This window comes from Lathyrus oleraceus, chromosome 7, assembly GCF_024323335.1.
Source record: "Lathyrus oleraceus cultivar Zhongwan6 chromosome 7, CAAS_Psat_ZW6_1.0, whole genome shotgun sequence".
Classification (NCBI taxonomy): domain Eukaryota; kingdom Viridiplantae; phylum Streptophyta; class Magnoliopsida; order Fabales; family Fabaceae; genus Lathyrus; species Lathyrus oleraceus.
The window spans coordinates 401,556,159-401,576,042 of NC_066585.1; the positions used below are offsets into that span (position 1 = coordinate 401,556,159).

A 19,884-nucleotide genomic window follows, 5' to 3' on the forward strand; every position below is an offset into this window, starting at 1 on the left:
ATAAAAAAGCTCAAGAAAAAAAATTAGAAAAAAAAACAAAAAAGTAATTAAAAATGAAGAAGAAGAAGAAATAGTTAACATTAAAATATTTCTTGTATTAAGAAATATATAATTGAATTGAATGAATATTTGTTAATTATAAAAATATGTTAATAATTAAATCACTCTTTAAATACTTTCATTTTTATTTACGTTAACTAATTCAAATTTAAAGTCAAAATCAAGCTCTTTAAATGCTTTCATTTTTGGTACGCCTAACTAATTCTAATTCAAAGTCAAAATCAAACTCTTTAGATACTATATCATTTTTTTTACGGCTGACTAATCTTAATTCAAAGTCAAAATCAAGCTCTTTAGATACTTTCAATTTTTTTACGCCTAGCTAATTCTAATAGTTTAACTCAATGAACTATATAGCTAAATTTCTATCGTTGATTATAAAAAAAATCTGAATGGAGAAAAAAGAAGTAGTTCCTACCTAGTATAGAGACATGAAATGAGTGTTGTATGAGAAGGAAAATAGAGTGACTCTTTATATGCTTTTAAAAGAATGCATGCAAGCTTATAGTAAAATGAAGAAGTATCCATCATATTCATGCCAACTCTGGTCCACTTGGAAGCTGCTCGTAGCCATCGTGATGCGTTGCGACGTAATTTTTGACAGGAACTGGAATGCACTTTAGGACAACAGCTACTGGTAAACTTACTGCACCAACCATCACACTTATGAGCCACAAATCACTACTGAGTGGCACTGTTTGAGCAAAAGCACCAAGAAATTCAACTATTATGATTTGAAAGCATATTGTTGCGGCCATTACTATCAGAAATATCCAACTACTGAATAGTCCTTCGAAAACATTTATCTTTTCCATGTCGCGGCTGTTCACCTCGTTGAATACCTGTTTATTTCATAGATGGAATCGAAAAATGTGTTAAATAATGACACAAGTTGGAAAATGTTTTCACCTAATAGAATCCTGGTAGATGCTAACAATTCTTGTGCTGAACTAGTCCATACAGACTTTGTTCAAAACTCTAGCTTTAAATGGGTCTCCGCCAGTCGAGTGGGATTAGTCTCTTTGGACTAGTCCGTGTTAAGGTCAGATACAAGTTTTTAAGAAAAAAATAATGAGATACCTGGCAAAACACAAAGGTGTTGAATATGAATGTATTTAGAGTGACGGTAGCATCAGGTCCGTTGAGGTTGAGAATGTGTTCCCCACGAAATTTAAGAACTAAAAGGACGATAGATTGATAAAGACTCTGACCAATGATGTTCCTCCACATGACCCCAGTGATGAACTTGGCATTTCTTCCAATAGGTGGTCTCTTCATCAATCCATCATGGGGAGGTTCTGTAGCCAATGCCAATGCACCTAGTGTGTCCATTATCATGTTTACCCATAGCATTTGAACAGCAGTAAGAGGAGCAGAGCCTGTGATTAAAATCGTATTACAAGTTTTTTTATGCTTTAGGTGAATTATACTAATATGATGTTCTACCTGATACACAAGCTGAAACAAAATTCAGCATGAGAGCTACAACATTAACTGTTAACTGAAACTGGACAAACTTTTGTATGTTAATATAAACCGAACGACCCCATCTTGTTACATTCACTATTGTGGTGAAGTTATCGTCCATCACAATCACATCCGCATTTTCTTTTGCAACCTGCACAAGATCAAGGTTAACATTTCTCAAACTATATAACATGTTTTGCTTTGTGCCTAGCATTTTAACTTATATAGTATTGATACTTTTGATTGAAGATGTGTTACATGTCTTATACGTGTCTAACATCAATATGACCTTGATACATTTGGTTACATTCTATCAGTTTTTAAGCATGTGACAAACCTCGGTTCCAGCAATACCCATAGCAAATCCAATATCAGCTTCATGCAAAGCTGGAGCATCATTGGTCCCATCACCTGTTACTGCCACAACTTGATGAAAGTCCTTCCTCAAATGAGTCACTAAGGTGTGCTTATCAAGAGGCAAAGATCGAGCCATTACCTACACGCGCGCATTAGCCAACCATTATATAAATGTAGCATGAAAACTAGAATAAAAACATATATTCTAGCCCTAAGGAATCTAATTTATTTTAGATACAAAATGGAATTGGTAACACAACCTGCAATTTAGGTATTATCTCTTCCATTTCTTGCTGAGTCTTGTTTCTGAAATCTGGTCCCTCTATGGCTAAACCATCAGTCAAAATACCACATTCTCTAGCTATAGCTTTAGCAGTGTTTATATTATCACCAGTTACCATTCTTACAGTGATTCCAGCTGCCAAACAAGTCTTAACAGCTTCTTTTACTCCAGGTCTCACTGGATCCTTGATTCCAATAATTGAAATTAGAGTATATTTATCCTCAGGAATACTGCTATCACTTTCAGAGCTTCCTTCAATATCCTTAAAAGCTATGCACAGTGTTCTCAGTGCATCGCAAGCAAAACCATTAATAACTTCATTGATGTTGTTTCTTAGTTGTTCATTCAAATCAACAACTTTTCCTTCTGCATTAACAACTTTGTCACACATTTTAACCACTATCTCTGATGCTCCTTTACAAAATGCTCTAGTTTTGTTGGTGCTATCTGGAAGGGAAACAAGAACCGACATCTTTTTTCTGTTTGAATTGAAAGGCTCAACTTTCATTATCTTATACTTGTCATTGTAAAACTTAGTATCACCTCCTAAAATCAAACCAAATCCAAGCAATGCTGATTCTGTTGGAGTTCCCATCACCTTGTTCTTTCCATCTTCACCTTTAACAACCTCGGAGGCAGTATTCTGAAATATGGACTGCAAAAGTAGATCAAATATCTCCACGGAAATTGATTTCTTCAACACACTTTCATCGAAATTTCCGGTTTTAATTGCTTTAGTTAGTTCACAAATCCATATTTTGTCAACAACCATTTGATTTGTAGTCAAAGTTCCAGTTTTATCGGTGCAAATACAACCAGCAGAACCCATTGTTTCACATGCAGATAAGTGCCTAACTAGTGCCTTATCGTTCATTAGTTTCTTCATTGCAAATGCAAGGCTTAGTGTAACTGCTAAAGGTAACCCTTCAGGAACTGCCACAACTATTATAATAACAGCAGTAGCAAAGAAGTTGAGAAGCTTAGACGCATCATCTAGAGACCATTTAGCGATACTATCATGCGATATTTTCACCAATAAGAACCTACCAGTTAGAACTAAGAACGTTACCAATGCAAAACCTAATCCTATCTTTCCAATAAGTGTAGCAACACCATTTAGTTTAACCTGAAGAGGTGTTTCATCATCACCACCTTCATTCAAGGTTTCCATCAATCTTCCCCATTCTGTCTTCATACCGACCGCAGTCACTAGCATCTTAGCAGAACCATCTTGAACTGTGGTCCCACATAACAGAAAAGGCTTCTGTTTGTCCATGTTCACTGCTTCACTCTCACCGGATAAACTTGATTCATCGACCAATAGACTAAAACCAGATATAAATAATCCATCTGCAGGAACTATGTCTCCGATTGCGAGATGAACTATATCTCCAACCACTAGTTCATGAATAGAAACCTTCTGTCTTCTACTATCTCTTGTAACATGAATGCTTACATTTTTTTTCTCTTTATCCAAATCCTTAAATTGCAAAGACTGTTTATAGTCACTTATTGAAGTGACAAAAACAACTAAAATAATACATAGTATGATTCCAAGTCCATCATACATACCTTTAGGAAAACCTTCGGTTAAGATTCCAACACCGATTGAAACAACAGAACATAGAATAAGGATAATCAGTGTTAAGTCTTGCATTGCATCCCAAACAAACATCCAGAAACTCCTTGAGGGTTTCTCGGTATGGCGGTTATGACCGTAGATATGTTGTCTATGTTTTACATCGCTGGAACTCACGCCTTCTTGAAAGGAAACGCGGACAGCTTTTGCTAATCCTTCAACTCCTTCATGATGTTCTAAACATTTAGTGTCATGGGATCTGACAATGGATGCTACATCATCTGGGTTGATTCCAAAACCTGCATCTTGAATCTCTTTGGAGAGCATGTAATTACCAGCTCTTCGGTTTCCAGCTGAATGTGAGTGAGAAAGAAGGGAATGTAACAGTAAAGAAGAGAAGAAAAGAGTTATAAAAAAGTGGAATGAAAGGTATTGAATGTAGTTTACCGGTTATAAAATGTAATGCTGCTTTTTGCACATAGAGAGCCACTCGTATCTTTTCCTGGTCAAGATAGTTAGAGCATATGCAAAGTGTGTCAGGGAGACAGATAATAAATGCATGTCATGCAACGTTTTGAAAGGCGTATATAAATAACCTCGTATCATTCCAAAAATATATATCATGTATGTTTTTTTTTTTAAAATATTTAGGTGGCTTCGTTAGAGTGCAGCAATCCTAAGGATCAAAGAACACTTGAATAAGTTCTTGCATATGCATAGTTCGAAACCACATTTGTCTAAATATAAGTTACTATCTCCGTTTTTATTATAAATCATTTTGATATTTCCGGTAACATTAGGAAAATATAATAATTATTGTATTAAAAAGAGAGTTTACAAAGAATTTTACAATATTCTTTATTAACTAATATAGAAAGAAAAATTTTCAGAATTAGAGTTAAAAAATAAAAATTTAAAATTATAATGAAAAACTCAACATTAATCATTCATTGTTAACTTAAATTAATAGATAATTTAATATAATTTTTTTTCAAAACAACTTATAATAAAAAAATCAAGAAGTGTCCGTAAAACTCAACATTAATCATTCATTATTAATTGTGCAGCGAAATCATCTTACAATTAAGGTTGGTTGATTCACTCGAGTGAAGAGTGAAGAACAAGAAGGGTAATCAATCAGAAAGATTGATTCTTGTTCATCAAGATTGATTCGGAATTCTCGATAGGTTAGTGAAATTTCACGTCAGAATTTGATAAAATTCCAATTCTGAAGAATCAGAATTACGAGAATTGGTGCAAGCATATGAAGATTGTTTTTTTTCTATGAACATCTTTGGGATCTTGTGAATGAGGGAGTGATGTCGCTTGCAGAAAATGCGATGAATGAACAAAAGGGTGCACACAATGAATCGAAGAAGAAAGATTATAAATCTCTCTTTATAATTCATCAATGCATTGTTCCAGATAATTTCAAAAAGGTTAGTGGTGTAGAATCAATGAAATAAGCATGGGAAATCTTGGAGAAATTGTTTGGAGGCGCTGAGAAGGTGAAAAAGGTGAGGTTATAAACTCACAAAAGAAAGTATGAATTGTTTCAGATGGAAGAAAGTGAAAGCATAACTAATTTGTTTCACTGGGATTACGAAACTAATAAATTAAATCAAGATATGTGGATAAACGTTGACATCGAGATCAGTTGTCGTAAAGATCTTGAGGTCATTGACTCTAAAATTCAACCCCGTGGTAGTAGTCATAGAAGATTCAAAAGATTTGTCAACATTGACAAATGAAGAGCTTCAAGGGACGCTTGAATCTCATGAACAAAGAATGGCTGAAAGAGTTGCAAGCAAGTCGAAGAGTGATGTGGCTTTGCAGGTGCAATCAGCAAGAGAAAAGAAAGGCAAAGGAAAATGGTTCGACAATAAAGGTAGAGAAAGCTACAACAATTCAACTGGCAGAGGAAACCAGCAATAAGGAAATTTGTCGAATCAAAGAAGACCCTCATACCAAAGCAACCACAGAGGTGGTGTTGTAAGTATAGGAATAAGAGGTGGACGAAAACCTGACAAAAGTCACATTCAGTGTTTCAATTTTCAGAAATATGGTCACTACTCTAGTGATTGTCTTGAAAAACATAAGAATCAAGAAAATGATGTAAGGCTGTTAAAGCATAAAGAAGAAGAAAGGTTGTCGATGGTCACAACAAAAGATGAAGAAAGATTCAAGGACCAATGATACTTGGACTCATGATGCTCATCACACATGACTGGTAGGAAACATTGGTTTGTCAACATAAAAACCTCGATGAAAAACATGGTGAAATTTACAAACGATAATACTCTAGCAGCTGAAGGTATTGGTGATGTTTTGATTACAATGAAAGATGGAAAGAGGTTAATAATTTCTAATGTATTGCATATACGAGACATGAAAAGTAATTTTCTCAACATAGAGATGTTGGATCGAAAAGAATTACAAAGTGTCGATTAAAGACAAGATGATGAGAGTTATCGACTCGAGTGAAAGGTTAATCTTGAAGGGTCTTATATCTCATAATAGAACCTTCAGGATTTAACTTAATATGATGGAGCACAAGTGTCTTGAAACTGCAGCTAGTAAGGATGAATGGATATGTCACTATAGGCTTGGACATCTCAATTTCAAAGACACCAGAGATCTGAAAAAGAATAAATATGGTTTCTGGGTTACCAAAAATCGACATTCCAAATGAAGTGTGTGAGGAATGTGTGTAGGCAAAGTAGTACAAGAATAACTTCAGCAAGGATGCAAGATGCAAGTCAAAGGCCATTCTTGAAATCATATACTCTGATGTATGTGGTCATATCCAGTTGGATTCGATTGGAGGTAACATATACTTTGTCACATTCATAGATGATTTCAGTTGAAAATTATGGACTTACCTGATCAAGAAGAAAAGTGAAGTAATTGAGGTATTAACCAAGTTTTAGTTTATGGTCGAAAGACAAAGTGGTCGAAAGCTTAAGATTCTGAGGACTGATGGTGGTGGAGAATATGTGTTGAAAGACTTCGACAAATTATGTGAGAAATAAGTGATTATGCATGAGGTGGTGCCACCCTACACTCCGCAACAAAATGGAACTGCAGAAAGGAAGAATAAAACCCTCATGAATATGGTGAGAAGTATGTTGAAAGGAAAGCATCTACCATCAAGTGAAATTGAAAGAGAAGTTCGACAAGAAGAAATCATAGGTCAAGCAAGCACAAGCAAACCTCAAAGAACAAGACACATGCTTACAAGGTTGCAAGAATATGTGATTACATCAGATGATGTGGTCGATGATGAAGGTGAGCTGGTACATTATGCTTTCTATGCATATGTCAAACCAATCAATGCAACTAAGTGCATGAAAGCAATGAATGAGGAACTAAAGTTCATCGAAGTCAACAACACTTAGTCACTTGTCGAATTTCCTCAAAGCAAGAAGGCAATCGATGTGATGTGGGTATACAAGGTGAAGTTAAATCCCAAAGGAGAAGTAACTTGACATATGGAAAGACTTATGGCGAAAGGATTTCTTCATAAATAAGGAATCGAATTTGACGAAGTCTTTGCACCTATTACTATAATCAAAACAATCAGGTTGGCTGTTGGTCTAGCAAATATTAACAACTAGCATATGTGTCAGATGGATGTAAAATGTGTATTCCGGAATGGCCCTTAGATGAAGAAGTTTATGTCGCACAACCAGTTGGGTTTGTGAAACAAGGTGAAGAAAGTAAGGTATACATGATGAAAAAAGCCCTGTATGGAATTAAGCAAGCTCCAAAAGCTTGGAATAAGAAGATAGATAGATTTCTAAGGGAGAAGGAATTGTGAAGTGAAAAATTGAGTATGGAATATATGTAAGAATAAGCAAAAGTGAATTGCTTATATTGTGTCTCTATGTCGATGACTTATTAATAACAGGTAGTTGCAAGAAAGAGATCGGAAACTTCAAAGGTGATTTTTATCAAGGAATTCAAAATGTCTGATCTGGGAAAAATTTCATACTTCCTTGGCATATGATTCTATAAGAGTATTAGATGCTTGATGATTCATCAAAGAAGATATGCAAGCAAGATACTCAAAAGATAAAGATGGAATACTGGAATTCGACATCGACATCTGCTGAACCAAGACTGTAACTGTTGAAAGACTCAGAAGAAGATGATGTCGACCCAACATAGTACATAAAACTTATTGGGTCATTAAGATACCTTTGTTACACAAGGCCTGGTCTAGGATATAATGTAGGTATAATGAGTAAATTCATGCGGAAACCAAAGGTATCACATATAGCAGCGACAAAGAGGATACTAAGGTATCTCAAAGGAACTCTTGACTATGAAATTTTATTTCTTGCAGTTGATGAAGGAAAATAATGCAAACTAGTGGGTTACACTGATTCAAGTTGGTGTAGTGATATTGAGGATAGAAAATCCACAATTGGCTATGTGTTTATGCTATGTGGTGCACCAGTTGCTTGGAACTCAAGAAAAGAACTAGTAGTGGCATTGTCTTCGTGTGAAACAGAGTACATAGTTGTTTCCCTCTGTGCATGTCAAGTAATATGGATGGTGAATTTGGTCGAGGAAATTACACAGAAAGATCATGGAGCGATTACCATAAAGATCGACAACATGTCTGCTATCAATCTGGCGAAGAATCTGATAGCACATGGAAGAAGCAAACACATCGAAATGAGGTTCCATTATCTTCGAGAGCAAGTGGCAAAAGTGAATCTGAACTTGGAACGCTGCAGAATTGAGAATCAGATTGTAGACATCATGACAAAAGGTGTGTAGGTCGAAGTGTTCAAAAGACTAAGAACAATGATGAATGTAGATAACTTAAACACAATGAATTAGGTGGTGTGTTATGAATATAACTCTTTGTGTTAAAGCATCATTTTGACAGAGTTTGTTGTTGTCGAAATGCTCTGTATCAAAATATATAGTTGTCGAAATGTTGAAAAAGTGTATCTTGACAGAATGTTGACTTAACTTTATTTGTTTGTTTTAGCTGAGTTAGTTAGCTTAGTTGGAGATTGCTTGGTTTGCAAGTAATCTAATCATATAAATATGGAGGTACCATATCATTGTAATATAAAGCAGTTGCATGGAGAAAATGTTGAATAAGCATCAGTTTGACGGTAGGGAGAAACTCTGCAGAAATATTCTTCTTCTTCCCCTTTTTCGTTGAAACCCTAATTTATCTTTCTTCCCAATTCATATTTTCCTTCTTCTCTCATTATTAATTGTGCAGCGGAATCGTCTTGCAACCAAGGTTTGTTGATTCACTCGAGTGAAGAGTGGAGAAAAATAGGAGTAATCAATCAGAAAGTTTGATTCTTGTTTATCAAGATTGATTTGGAATTCTCCATAGGTTTGGTGAAATTCCACGTCAAGAATTTGGAAAATTTTCCAACAATAACAACAATTGTGATGAATAACAGAGGTTTTTTCCTATATTATTGAATAAGGAAATGGATTCAACAAGTATAAATATGAAATTAGTCCATTTTGGGGGAATTAAAATTAATTAGTACATAAGAAAGGAAAGCTAAGGGGGATACAGAGTCCTCAATTCAATGGTTAACATATTCCTTCCCTCATCTAGCCTTATATAGCTTGAGATAGATATACATTTTATTAGGAATTACTTTTCTCTTAATGTAGGGAAAATGAGCTTGTTGAGGCATGCCAAGTTTGTCGCCGTAAAGTGTATTGAAAGTGTTTATGGAGTAAAACTTTAAGTTTAATAAGCTAAAATATGCAAATGTGAAGAAAAAAGGTAGTTAATCATTCAGGTTCGTTTCAACAAATATTGAGGCTTATAGCGAATCCTAAGAATAAGACACTTATAAAATTAATTTTTTATAGAAATAATTTAAATAAATTTTATTTTTTGAGTTTTTTGAGATGCAAAATTGTTTATTATATCATCATAATAGATTTATTTGTTCTTGAACATGTTTATCAATTATTTTTTTTAATACTCTTATTTATTAAATAAATCTAAGAACTCAGGTTAGTAATGTGTTCATTAGATATCTCATGATTTTACACATAGAAACCATATCATAATTAATATTATTCTTAGTTTAGAAGTTATTTAATAGGTGTTATTTTTCCATTATTATTATGCACATTATGTTATTTTAATGGCCTTTATATATCAGGCTATATTTCTGTATCATCGACGTTTTTCTCAATTAATGAAATATGTTTTCATTATGTGTATCAGTGATGTATCTTGATATGGTATCAGAGATAAAGATATCTCTCTTTCTCTCACTCCGTGCATGTTTTTCATGGGACGGTGTCTTTTCTTTCATCATCGTGCACGTTTTTCCCTCATTGGACTATCTTTTTCCATTCCATTCATCATCATCAACCTCGGCCACGTGTTACTCTTGATTTCCAACCCATATTTTGTATTATCATTTCTGTTTTTCCTTTCTTTTCGTTCCAATTTCTTTTATTCTTTTCCCTTCTTTCTCTCTCTTCCTCCACCGTTCTCTGAAAAAAAAAAATTCTTCCTTCCCATCTTCTTCTTCCACCTTCAGCATATTCATCGAAATATCTAGAAATCCATCTTCACCTTGCCTATTCTTCCATTTTCAAACTTTTTCCTCCCTCAACCCTTCGAAATCACTCTCAACTCACCCAATTTTCTTGAACCTTAACTTTCGGTTTCTCCGTTCCTAGCTTCATCTTCTTCTCTTCGCTCATGGATGAACAACGATATCTTGATTTCACAACCAATCCCTCAAACCCTTTCTACATACATCCTAACAAAAATCTTACTTTAATCCTTGTTTCCCCACCTCTTGATAGAAAAAGTTACTTGTCCTGGGCTCGATCTATGAAGGTGGAACTCATCCCCAAGAACAAACTCCATTTCATCGATGGTACTTTCCAGAAATCAGAATGCAACAGCAATCTCCATGACCCATGGGTTCGGTGCAAAAATATTGTTCTCTCTTTTATCTCTAACGCTCCGTCTCCAATAACATTTCACAATCAATCTTATGGTTCGACAATGCCTCGGTTGTTTGGAATATTTTGCCCAATAGATTTTCATAAGGTGATATTTTTCGTCTCTCTGACCTCCAAGAAGATCTTGTTCATCTTCAATAAGGTGTTCTCGATGTTTCAACATACTTCACCGATCTCACTTCCATTTGGGAACAAATCGACACTTACAGACCTACACGAGATTTCACTTGTGTTATTCCTTGTACTTGTGGCACCATCACTGATCTACGCAAGTTCCGTGACCAAGACAAGGTTCTAAAATTCCTAAAAGGTATAAATGATTAATTTTCCATTTTTTGATCCTAAATAATGATGATTGAACCTCTCCCCAACCTTGATAAAAACTTCTCTATCGTCCTTGGCCAAGAAAAATAACTTACCACACCCTCTCCCATCCTCCATGTTCCAGAAAATCAAACCCTAACTTCCCACATTCAACCCCATAGTGGAAGTGGTCGTGGCCTGCAACCTTCCTTTTTCAGAGGAAGAGGTCGTTCCCAATTTTCCAATGGTCGTGGTAATTATCAACCTTCTGCTCGACTCTTTACCTACTGCGGCCGCACAAATCACACAGTTGAGAGTTGTTTTGCTAAACATGGATATCCACAGGGTTTTCAGCATCTTTCGAAAATCCCTTATATTCATTCCACTATTGCAAAAGTTTCCCCAACCAGACATTATTTTCCTACTAATCACTCCAATGTAATGATTCAAGATCAACACAATCAAATTCTTAACTTGCTTTAACAACATCTCCCCACCAACAATGTTCATTATACTACAACTCAGAATTCGGAGCTCAACTATACTGTCTCTTCCAATGGTAATGTCAACACTATTTTAACACCTTTGGGTAAGGATTTAATCCTTGGATAATTGACACTGGTGCCACACACCATATAACTTATTATATCTAATTTTAATACCTATCAAACCATTTCCCCCTTTACTCTCAAAATGCCCAATGGGTAAACTACTACTGCCACAATCTCTGGCACTGTTATGCTTTCTTCTTCAATTACTCTTGAGCATGTTTTTTATATTCCTTCATCTACTATTAATTTGATTTTTGTGACTCAACTAGCCTTTGCTATTGATTGTTTCCTAAATTTTCATGTTGATAAGTGTTTAATTTTGCAGAATTCATCCTTGAAGATTATTGGTTTAGCTAAATGATATTGTGATCTCTATGTGCTACATGCTTAACTTACAACATGTAATATCTTTCCTGCTTCTAGTTTACTTACTGCTTCTACCTTAGAGAATACACTAATTTATGGCACCTTAGGTTAGGCCATATCTCTGACTCTGTGTACAAATGCATATCTACTCAACTTCCTTTTATTACATATAATAAATTTGGTCCTTGTGATGTTTGTCATTTATCTAAACAAAAGCATTTGCCTTACCATGTTAGTAATAGTACTTTTTCTCATATGTTTGACATTGTCCACACCGATATTTGGGGACCCTATTTTATTCCCTCCCTCGTTGGACATAGATTTTTTCTGACCCTTGTAGATGATTTTAGTCGGTTTACCTGGGTCATATTAATGAAATCTAAATCTGAAACACGTCAACATCTTCGCACCTTTATCTCCTTTATAGAAAATCAATTTTCCACTACTTTGAAATTTATTAGAAGTGATAATGGGACTGAATTTTTAATGCATGATTTTTTTAATTCCAAAGGCATTCTCCACCAAAGATCGTGTGTTGAATGCCCTCAACAGAATGGTTTGGTTGAAAGGAAAGGCCAACGTATTTTAAATATTGTTTTGGCTCTTTCCTTTCACGCAAACCTTCCTCAATTTTTTTTGGCATTTTTCCATTCATCATGTTGTTCATCTAATTAACAAAATTCCTACTCCCTTCTTGAAAAACAAATCCCATTTTCAATTACTTTATAATAAGCCTCCAAATTTTTTGTATCTTAAAACCTTTGATTGTCTTGCTTATGCTTCTATTATTACTGCTCATCGCACTAACTTTGATCGTCGTGCTAAGAAAATTGTTTTTTTAGGATATAGAAATGGTACCAAAGGATACCTTCTTTATGATTTAAAGTTTCACAATTTTTTATCTCACGAAATGCTATTTTTTCATGAGACCACCTTCCCTTTTCACCAAAATAACACTCCTTCAAAAAATTGCCCCACACTTGTGCCCAATACCAGCCAACCTGACCTTGAAACTCTAACTCAAACTACAACTATGGAACCTTTCACAATCCATCCTCCATCTCCTCTTCCATCTCCCCATAATCCCACAAAAACACCTATAGCTTGTAAATGGGTATATAAAGTTAAGTACAATGCAAATGGCTTCATTGAATGCTACAAAGCATGTCTCGTTGCCAAAGGATACACTAAAGTTGAAGGTATCGATTACTTTGACACATTTTCTCCGGTTTTTAAGCTCACTACGGTAAGATCCCTCCTTGCTTTAGCTTCGTTAAAAGGTTGGTACTTAGAACAATTAGACATTAATAATGCTTTTTTACATGGTGACCTTCATGAAGAAGTTTATATGACTTTACCAAAAGGTTTAGTTTTACAAAATTCTGATTCCAATCATACAAAAGTCTGCAAGTTTCAAAAGTCCATCTACGAACTCAAACAAGCTAGTACACAATGGTATGTTAAAATTTATAACTATTTATTAAATATTGGGTATAAACCTTCTGTTGTCGACTACTCTCTTTTCACTAAACATAAAAATTCTTCTTTCACTGCTTTGCTTATATGCGTTGATGATATTGTTATTGCCGTTAATGATTTTTGTGAAATTCAACTTGTCAAAAATCATATTCACAATAGTTTTAAGATTAAGGACTTAGAGAGTCTTTGACTTTTTTTGGTTTGGAAGTTGCTAGACCCTCCAAAGGTATTTTAATTAACTAAAAAAAATATACCTTAGAACTTTTTAATGATTGTGGCCAACTTGCTACCAAACCTTTGAACACTCCCTATGATCCTTTTCTCAAACTTGATTGTGTCAACTCCCTTCCCTTTGAGGATGAGTCTCAATATCAGAGACTTATTGGAAAACTCTTATATTTAACAACCTCTATAGAGGATAGAGATTTTGTCGTTTAACACCTTAGCCAGTATATTTCCAATCCTAAAGTTGTTCATTTTAAAAATGCTCTAAGGGTTTTACAATATTAAAAAACAACCCATGCTACTGGTCTTTTTCACTCTGCTCACTCAAATTCTTGTCTGGTTTTGCATATTCATACTGGGCTTTTTGTCCGATGTCTAGAAAATCCATATCTGGTTATGTCGTCTTCTTAGGATCATCACTCATATCATGGAAATCCAAAAAGAAGAGCATTGTTTCTCGGAGTAGCTCAGAGGTTTAATATCGAGCTTTGGCCAGCTTGACATGCGAAATTCAATGGCTCAATTACTTGTTCAAGGATCTGAACCACACTTTTCAACAACCTACATCCATCTACTGCGACAATAACTCCACAATTGACCTTGCCCACAACCCGTCCTTTCATGAGAGATATGCACACGTCGAGATCGATTGCCACATCACCCGAGAAAAGATTGAAAAATATAGCCTCATCAAGTTGTTTCCCATTCATGCTCGCTCCCAACTCGCTGATTTTCTGACGAAGTTGCTATACAAACCTACGTTTGATTCTTATATTTCCAAGCTTGGACTTCTCAACCTCCATAGTCCAGCTTGTGGGGGTGTCTTACACATAGAAACCATATCATAATTGACTTTATTCTTAGTTTAGAAGTTATTTAATAGCTGTTATTTTTCCCTTATTATTAGGCACATTCTGTTATTTTAATGTCTTATATATATCACACTATATTTTTGTATCATCTCAGTTAATGAAATGTCTTTTCATCATGTGTATTGGTGTTGTATCTTGATACATGATTCCTTAACTTAAAACTAATATTTCTCTCATCCCTACTTCCTTTATTAGCTAATTTATCAGAAGTATATATAGATCTAGTTGGTTACCTGTTATAGCAGGTAAGATCTAGGGTTGACCGACACTAGTCAGTTAAAAGGTTTTAGGTTTGTTGTAACCATAACTAATTGTATTAAAAATTTCAATTAGAATTAGTTACAAGGCTATGTTGGTGTACATCAATCCTACGATAAGCTCATGTTAGCATACTTAGTAAATCATTCAATATCACATGAGTAACTCCTTTAATAACAACTTCTGCAGTCGTGTTTTAGTGTGCGTTAGAGTGCATATGTGGTGGTTCATTATTGTCACTAATTAAGAGTAAGTGTCAATTTGGGTAAAGATGTTGCAACTTAAAATGTTAATCAGAAGTATAGCATAAAACTTTGTCTATGTGATTATGAACCTCAACTTGAGACATAGTTTTAATGGTGGGGAGGCGAGTGTTTGGTAGTAAGGGTGAAAAGTATAGGTATGTATAGAAATGAATATGTGTGGTATAAGAGTGAAAGTGGTATATGAGTCATAAATGATGGTTAATTGTTGTAGATGTGACACCTCTCTCTTTTATGGTTCTGAAGCATACTCAAGGATAGGTAGGTGTCTATTAATCTAAGCTTGCAAATGAGGCGGAATAACGGTTAAAGGTTAAGAGCTTTGGTGAACAAGTATTCTATTTGATTTAACATAATAAAAAGTCAATATTTTAATTAGACTAAGAGACATTTTTCTACATTCGATTTCTAAATGCCCTGATTGTTTTTGAATGTTTAACCTCGAACCCATGGAAGAGTTTCAAGCTACCAACTTCTTTAATAGCAAAACTCTTGTAAGAGATCATGGTTTTTATTAGCAATGTATCAATAACATGACCTTGTTTTTTGAAAAATTACATTGCTTATCCGTCCAACTACTTAATTTTTAATAAATAATTTCCTTCCACTAGAAAGATTGGTTAAGGATGATGGTTCCTCTAGAGTAACAGTCAAACCAATTTTCCTTTATGTTCAAGCACCATAGATGAACCAATAATCGTCATAGGTAAACGATTAATAAAATAATATGATATTTAACCATTGCAAAATTTCCATTCAACCTTTCAAGAATTACACGAAATTACCCTCCCCACGATAAGTCTTAGCAATTCACATTGCTTCATTAGAACACAATTGGATAAGAACACTAAGGCATTCAACATTATTTTTTCGATTCGGCCAAAAGAGCACTCATCTCAATGAGAATCATAGGCCGATTTCTAAATCGTTGATCATTTCTCTTTTAGATCACCGGTTTTTCCTCTTTGAAAACATAGCTCTCTTTTTACAAATTATCGATCTAGTTCCACTATCATGGAAGCAACGAAAGTCACTCGCTCAAGCACTGCACACAACACCAATCCCACAATTACTATTGCAACCAACTCTCCATGCAGTTACAACGCCACAAAATTTGGCACCTCCAACAGTTCTATAATCGCTCCAAGTTCAAACATCGAATCAACCTTCGTCACACTGTATTATTCCTCCATAGTCTCGAATAATTGCAAGATAGTTTAGTCACATAATTTGAAAACGATTTGCTTAACAATATTTATAACCTAGTGCAACAAGAATTCACACATCCTCCCTAAAAGTACATTTCAGATGGAAGAAACTTTATAGTTCGCTTCTCCCAAGGATAATTACATTTGTGAGAACGTCTCACATGACGAGTAAAGAATTGAACTGGAACCTATCTTCTTCGAAACATTTTTACTACACAAGGAGGCCCATAGAAAGTCAGACCATAATGTACATCGAAGACATCAAACTCTTCCTCATGGTTCTGGAGGAAGAGGCGAGAGTCATGTGCCCCCGGGTGATCGTTGTCATTAACAATCCCCATCATACCACTTCTGCAAGGAGGAGCAATATGGCCCTAAAACACAACCTAATAATCGAATGAGGAATCCGCTCTCAAGATAAATCCTCAATAGCAGGATCCCCAGATCCATTGAAAAGCCCCAAAAACTAGAGAGTTGTGACATAATAGAGGATCTGGACGAATATATTGAGCATATAGATACCAAGCTAGAATAATATCCACTCGGGGAGCCGTAAAATGCAAGATGTTCATATGAACCCTTAACAAAGTCGCCATGATGTGGTTTAAGGCCCCCCCGAATGAAAGCATAAGTTCTTAGAATGATTTATGCGACTCCTTCATTGCCCAATTCACATGGCGGAAGCGAAAATCCACCACCATAGTTGTGCTTAGTAGGATCCAACAGAAAATGAAGGAAATCCTACGAGAATGCATTTACCGGTTTAAAAAGGTAGCAAATGAAGTTGGCAAAACAAACAATGATTTGAAATGTTATATATTCAAGAAATAGCTGAGATCGGACTTCATGTTTCATGAAAAGTTAAGACTAGAGGAAGTTTGTAGTCTAAATTACATATTGGATATGGTCCAACCTTGTATTGACATAGATGCAAGATCGTCACAGACATATGTGTATATTGATTACCGTAGATGTGAGATCCATGTACATGATACTTTAGGCAATGGATGGAGAATTATAATTGAAGATCCATGAATGAACGATGATGTTATTGCAAGTGTGACCATAATTGTTGTTGTGTGGCCCGATGAAAGAAGAACCCAATAATATTTTTTGAAAAACTCTTATAATATATTATGAAATGAGAATTGTGAGACACATGGAGAAAAGTAATTAGAATAAGAGTAAAGCTAACATATTAGTTAATTCTAACAAATTCTTTATCGGTAAATAAATTCTCCTAAGTATGAGTAATAATATATACTAAATATTGCACTTAATGAAATTCAAATAACACTTATAAATATTTACAAAAATAACACTTTCAGAAGTCGAACAAGGTTCATGTTAGAGTTAATGTTCATGTTAGAGTTAATGTGTGTTTGATTGACGATAAATAAAATTAATTTTAACATAATTGAATTTTGTAAATTTAATTTTATCAAAAATGAGTTTAATATACTTGATTTATATTTGAATACATTTATATAAAGTTAATTAAATATTTTAAATTATAGTTTCAAGAATCAATTCCTGAAATAGAATTAAATTTATTTTAGAAGAACTAAACATCACAAAATTATTTTAGAATCAATTTTACATCTTTATAATTTGTTTTGCCTCTTCCAAAAAGCCAAACAAAAAATGCTATTAGGCTGAAATTTTATCAATCTAACAAACTTTTATCTTTCAAATATTTCTTTATTATTTTCAAGTAATAATAATATATTAATATTTTGTATTGATATGTTTTATTTTATTTTTTTAATTTACCTAACTATTCATTATTTGTAGTATTCCAAAAAAAATGCAACTCTCCCTTTTATACTCCATGCTTTACAATATACATATGTCATTTTAACTTAAAAAAGTTTATTCCAAATTATATTTATATAATATCATTGAAATATTAATATATATTTCTAATAAACATCCCTATTTGATTTGCCGTTTGCTAACTAATACATATTTTTTGTTTCTTTTGTTAATATTCAATGTTTTAAAATAATTTAATGATTGAAATTCAATATTTTAAAGTTAAATAAGTTGGGTGTCATAGGTGGAACTTGAATCTATGTATTTAATATTTTTGTACTACTATTAATTTCAAATTTATGACATATATTTTGAAATAAAGAGAGTATAATTTAACTCTTAAAAATAATATGCAAAAGTTAAAATTTTCCATTGTTTCTAATTTACAAGAGGCATTGATGTCATCACGTTTATATCACCTGAATTTTGCCGTAACGATACCAATTTCCTCAGTTTTGTATAATCTCAAACAATTTAAAAAGAAAAAGGAAATCCGAAATGATTAAAACTACTTAGATTTTGATCTCTAACAGAAATGGATCGAAAAATGAACAATAATTACCGATAGTATTAAAAATAAAGAAATATATTTGATTTAATAAAAAGTGAAAAGAAGAGAAGAAATGATGACCTGGAGTTTCTTGCGTTTTTGTTCGGCGTCGGCACGTTGGGCGAGATTGGCAACCCATCGGAAGCGACGGCGGGGGTTCTTGACGACGGATACGGCGGATCTCCATCGCAGTTGAGCGTCTTCCGAAGGTCGTTTAGGTTGCACGTGGAAGTTTTCTCTCAGGTACTTCTCCATTACTGTCTACCCACTCACTAAGCTTCACAATCACACTGTCTTCTTTCTATTATTATCATTAATATTATTATGATCTTGTTACTATTATTATTATTATTTGTTATTTTTCTTAATTAAAAGAAAATTAAATGGGACGTGAAGAAACTTTCAAGTCTTGTTGCCGAAAATGGCTTAAATAAAGAGAGATATACAACTACCACGAGACACTTTTGTGGTCTCTATACTACTGAAGAAGAGAAAAAATCCTTAATGTGCATTTTTTCATCTACTATTCAGGATGTTTTATTGACTTTTTTTTGGTTGTGTGCGCGCAAAAGATTGACCATTTTATAAGTTCATTTATGATTTTATTTTTATTTTTAAATAATGATATTTTTTAAATTAATTTTTAATATAACTATTTTTTTAAAAAAATCACCGGAATAACCACATATCCAAACAGATGCGTTAGATCAACTGACGCATCCATTTAATATGAAGAGAAGGCGTCACTGATGCTGACGCATGCTTTCAAGCATTACATGGAGGCGTCTACAACCATGGCATATGTGCATATGCATTGGTGTATGCGCCAATTCATCTGACACATATACATAAATTATTTTTATTTTTATTTTTAATGGTTTATTTAACAATTAATTAAATAAAATATTGAAAAAAATTATTTATGTTATAATATAAATTACATGAAATTGATCAAAAATTCAATGATCGGCCTGATCGAAACGTCCCCCTATTCCACATCTAGGTGTGTTAGTCTGTCTTCGAGGTCTCCCACGATTTTTCTGAGGTGTTTGGGGTCTTTGAGTGCTGACATGCTCTAATGGTTGCTGGTGTGAAGGTTCGGTGGAAGGTCTAACGGTATTTGATAGATGTGTCATCATTTATTCCCAATAGTCCGGGGAACCGACCAACAACACTTCCGTAATATAGTTCGGTGCCCATGTTATCGTAGTTGGGTCGATGTGGTTGGGTGAATTGTGGACGGTATAGTTGCCCGAATTTGGAC

The 19,884-nt window shown here is 34.2% G+C and overlaps 1 protein-coding gene and 1 long non-coding RNA gene across 2 annotated transcripts; one reads left to right on the forward strand and one right to left on the reverse strand.

Annotated features, from left to right (window-relative positions):
- Nucleotides 1-420: 420 nt before the first annotated feature.
- Nucleotides 421-19,052, reverse strand: LOC127105679 (putative calcium-transporting ATPase 11, plasma membrane-type). Its single transcript, XM_051042880.1, has 7 exons — nucleotides 18,702-19,052; nucleotides 4,194-4,248; nucleotides 2,145-4,099; nucleotides 1,865-2,023; nucleotides 1,507-1,678; nucleotides 1,141-1,439; nucleotides 421-902 (listed from the first exon to the last, which is right to left on the reverse strand). Exons 1-7 carry the CDS (start codon nucleotides 18,873-18,875, stop codon nucleotides 594-596), a joined length of 3,123 nt encoding a protein of 1,040 aa, XP_050898837.1. The 5' UTR covers nucleotides 18,876-19,052; the 3' UTR covers nucleotides 421-593.
- Nucleotides 9,950-12,177, forward strand: LOC127105680 (uncharacterized). Its single transcript, XR_007795103.1, has 2 exons — nucleotides 9,950-11,622; nucleotides 11,910-12,177. It is a non-coding gene; the product is annotated as an uncharacterized LOC127105680 (long non-coding RNA).
- Nucleotides 19,053-19,884: the final 832 nt, after the last annotated feature.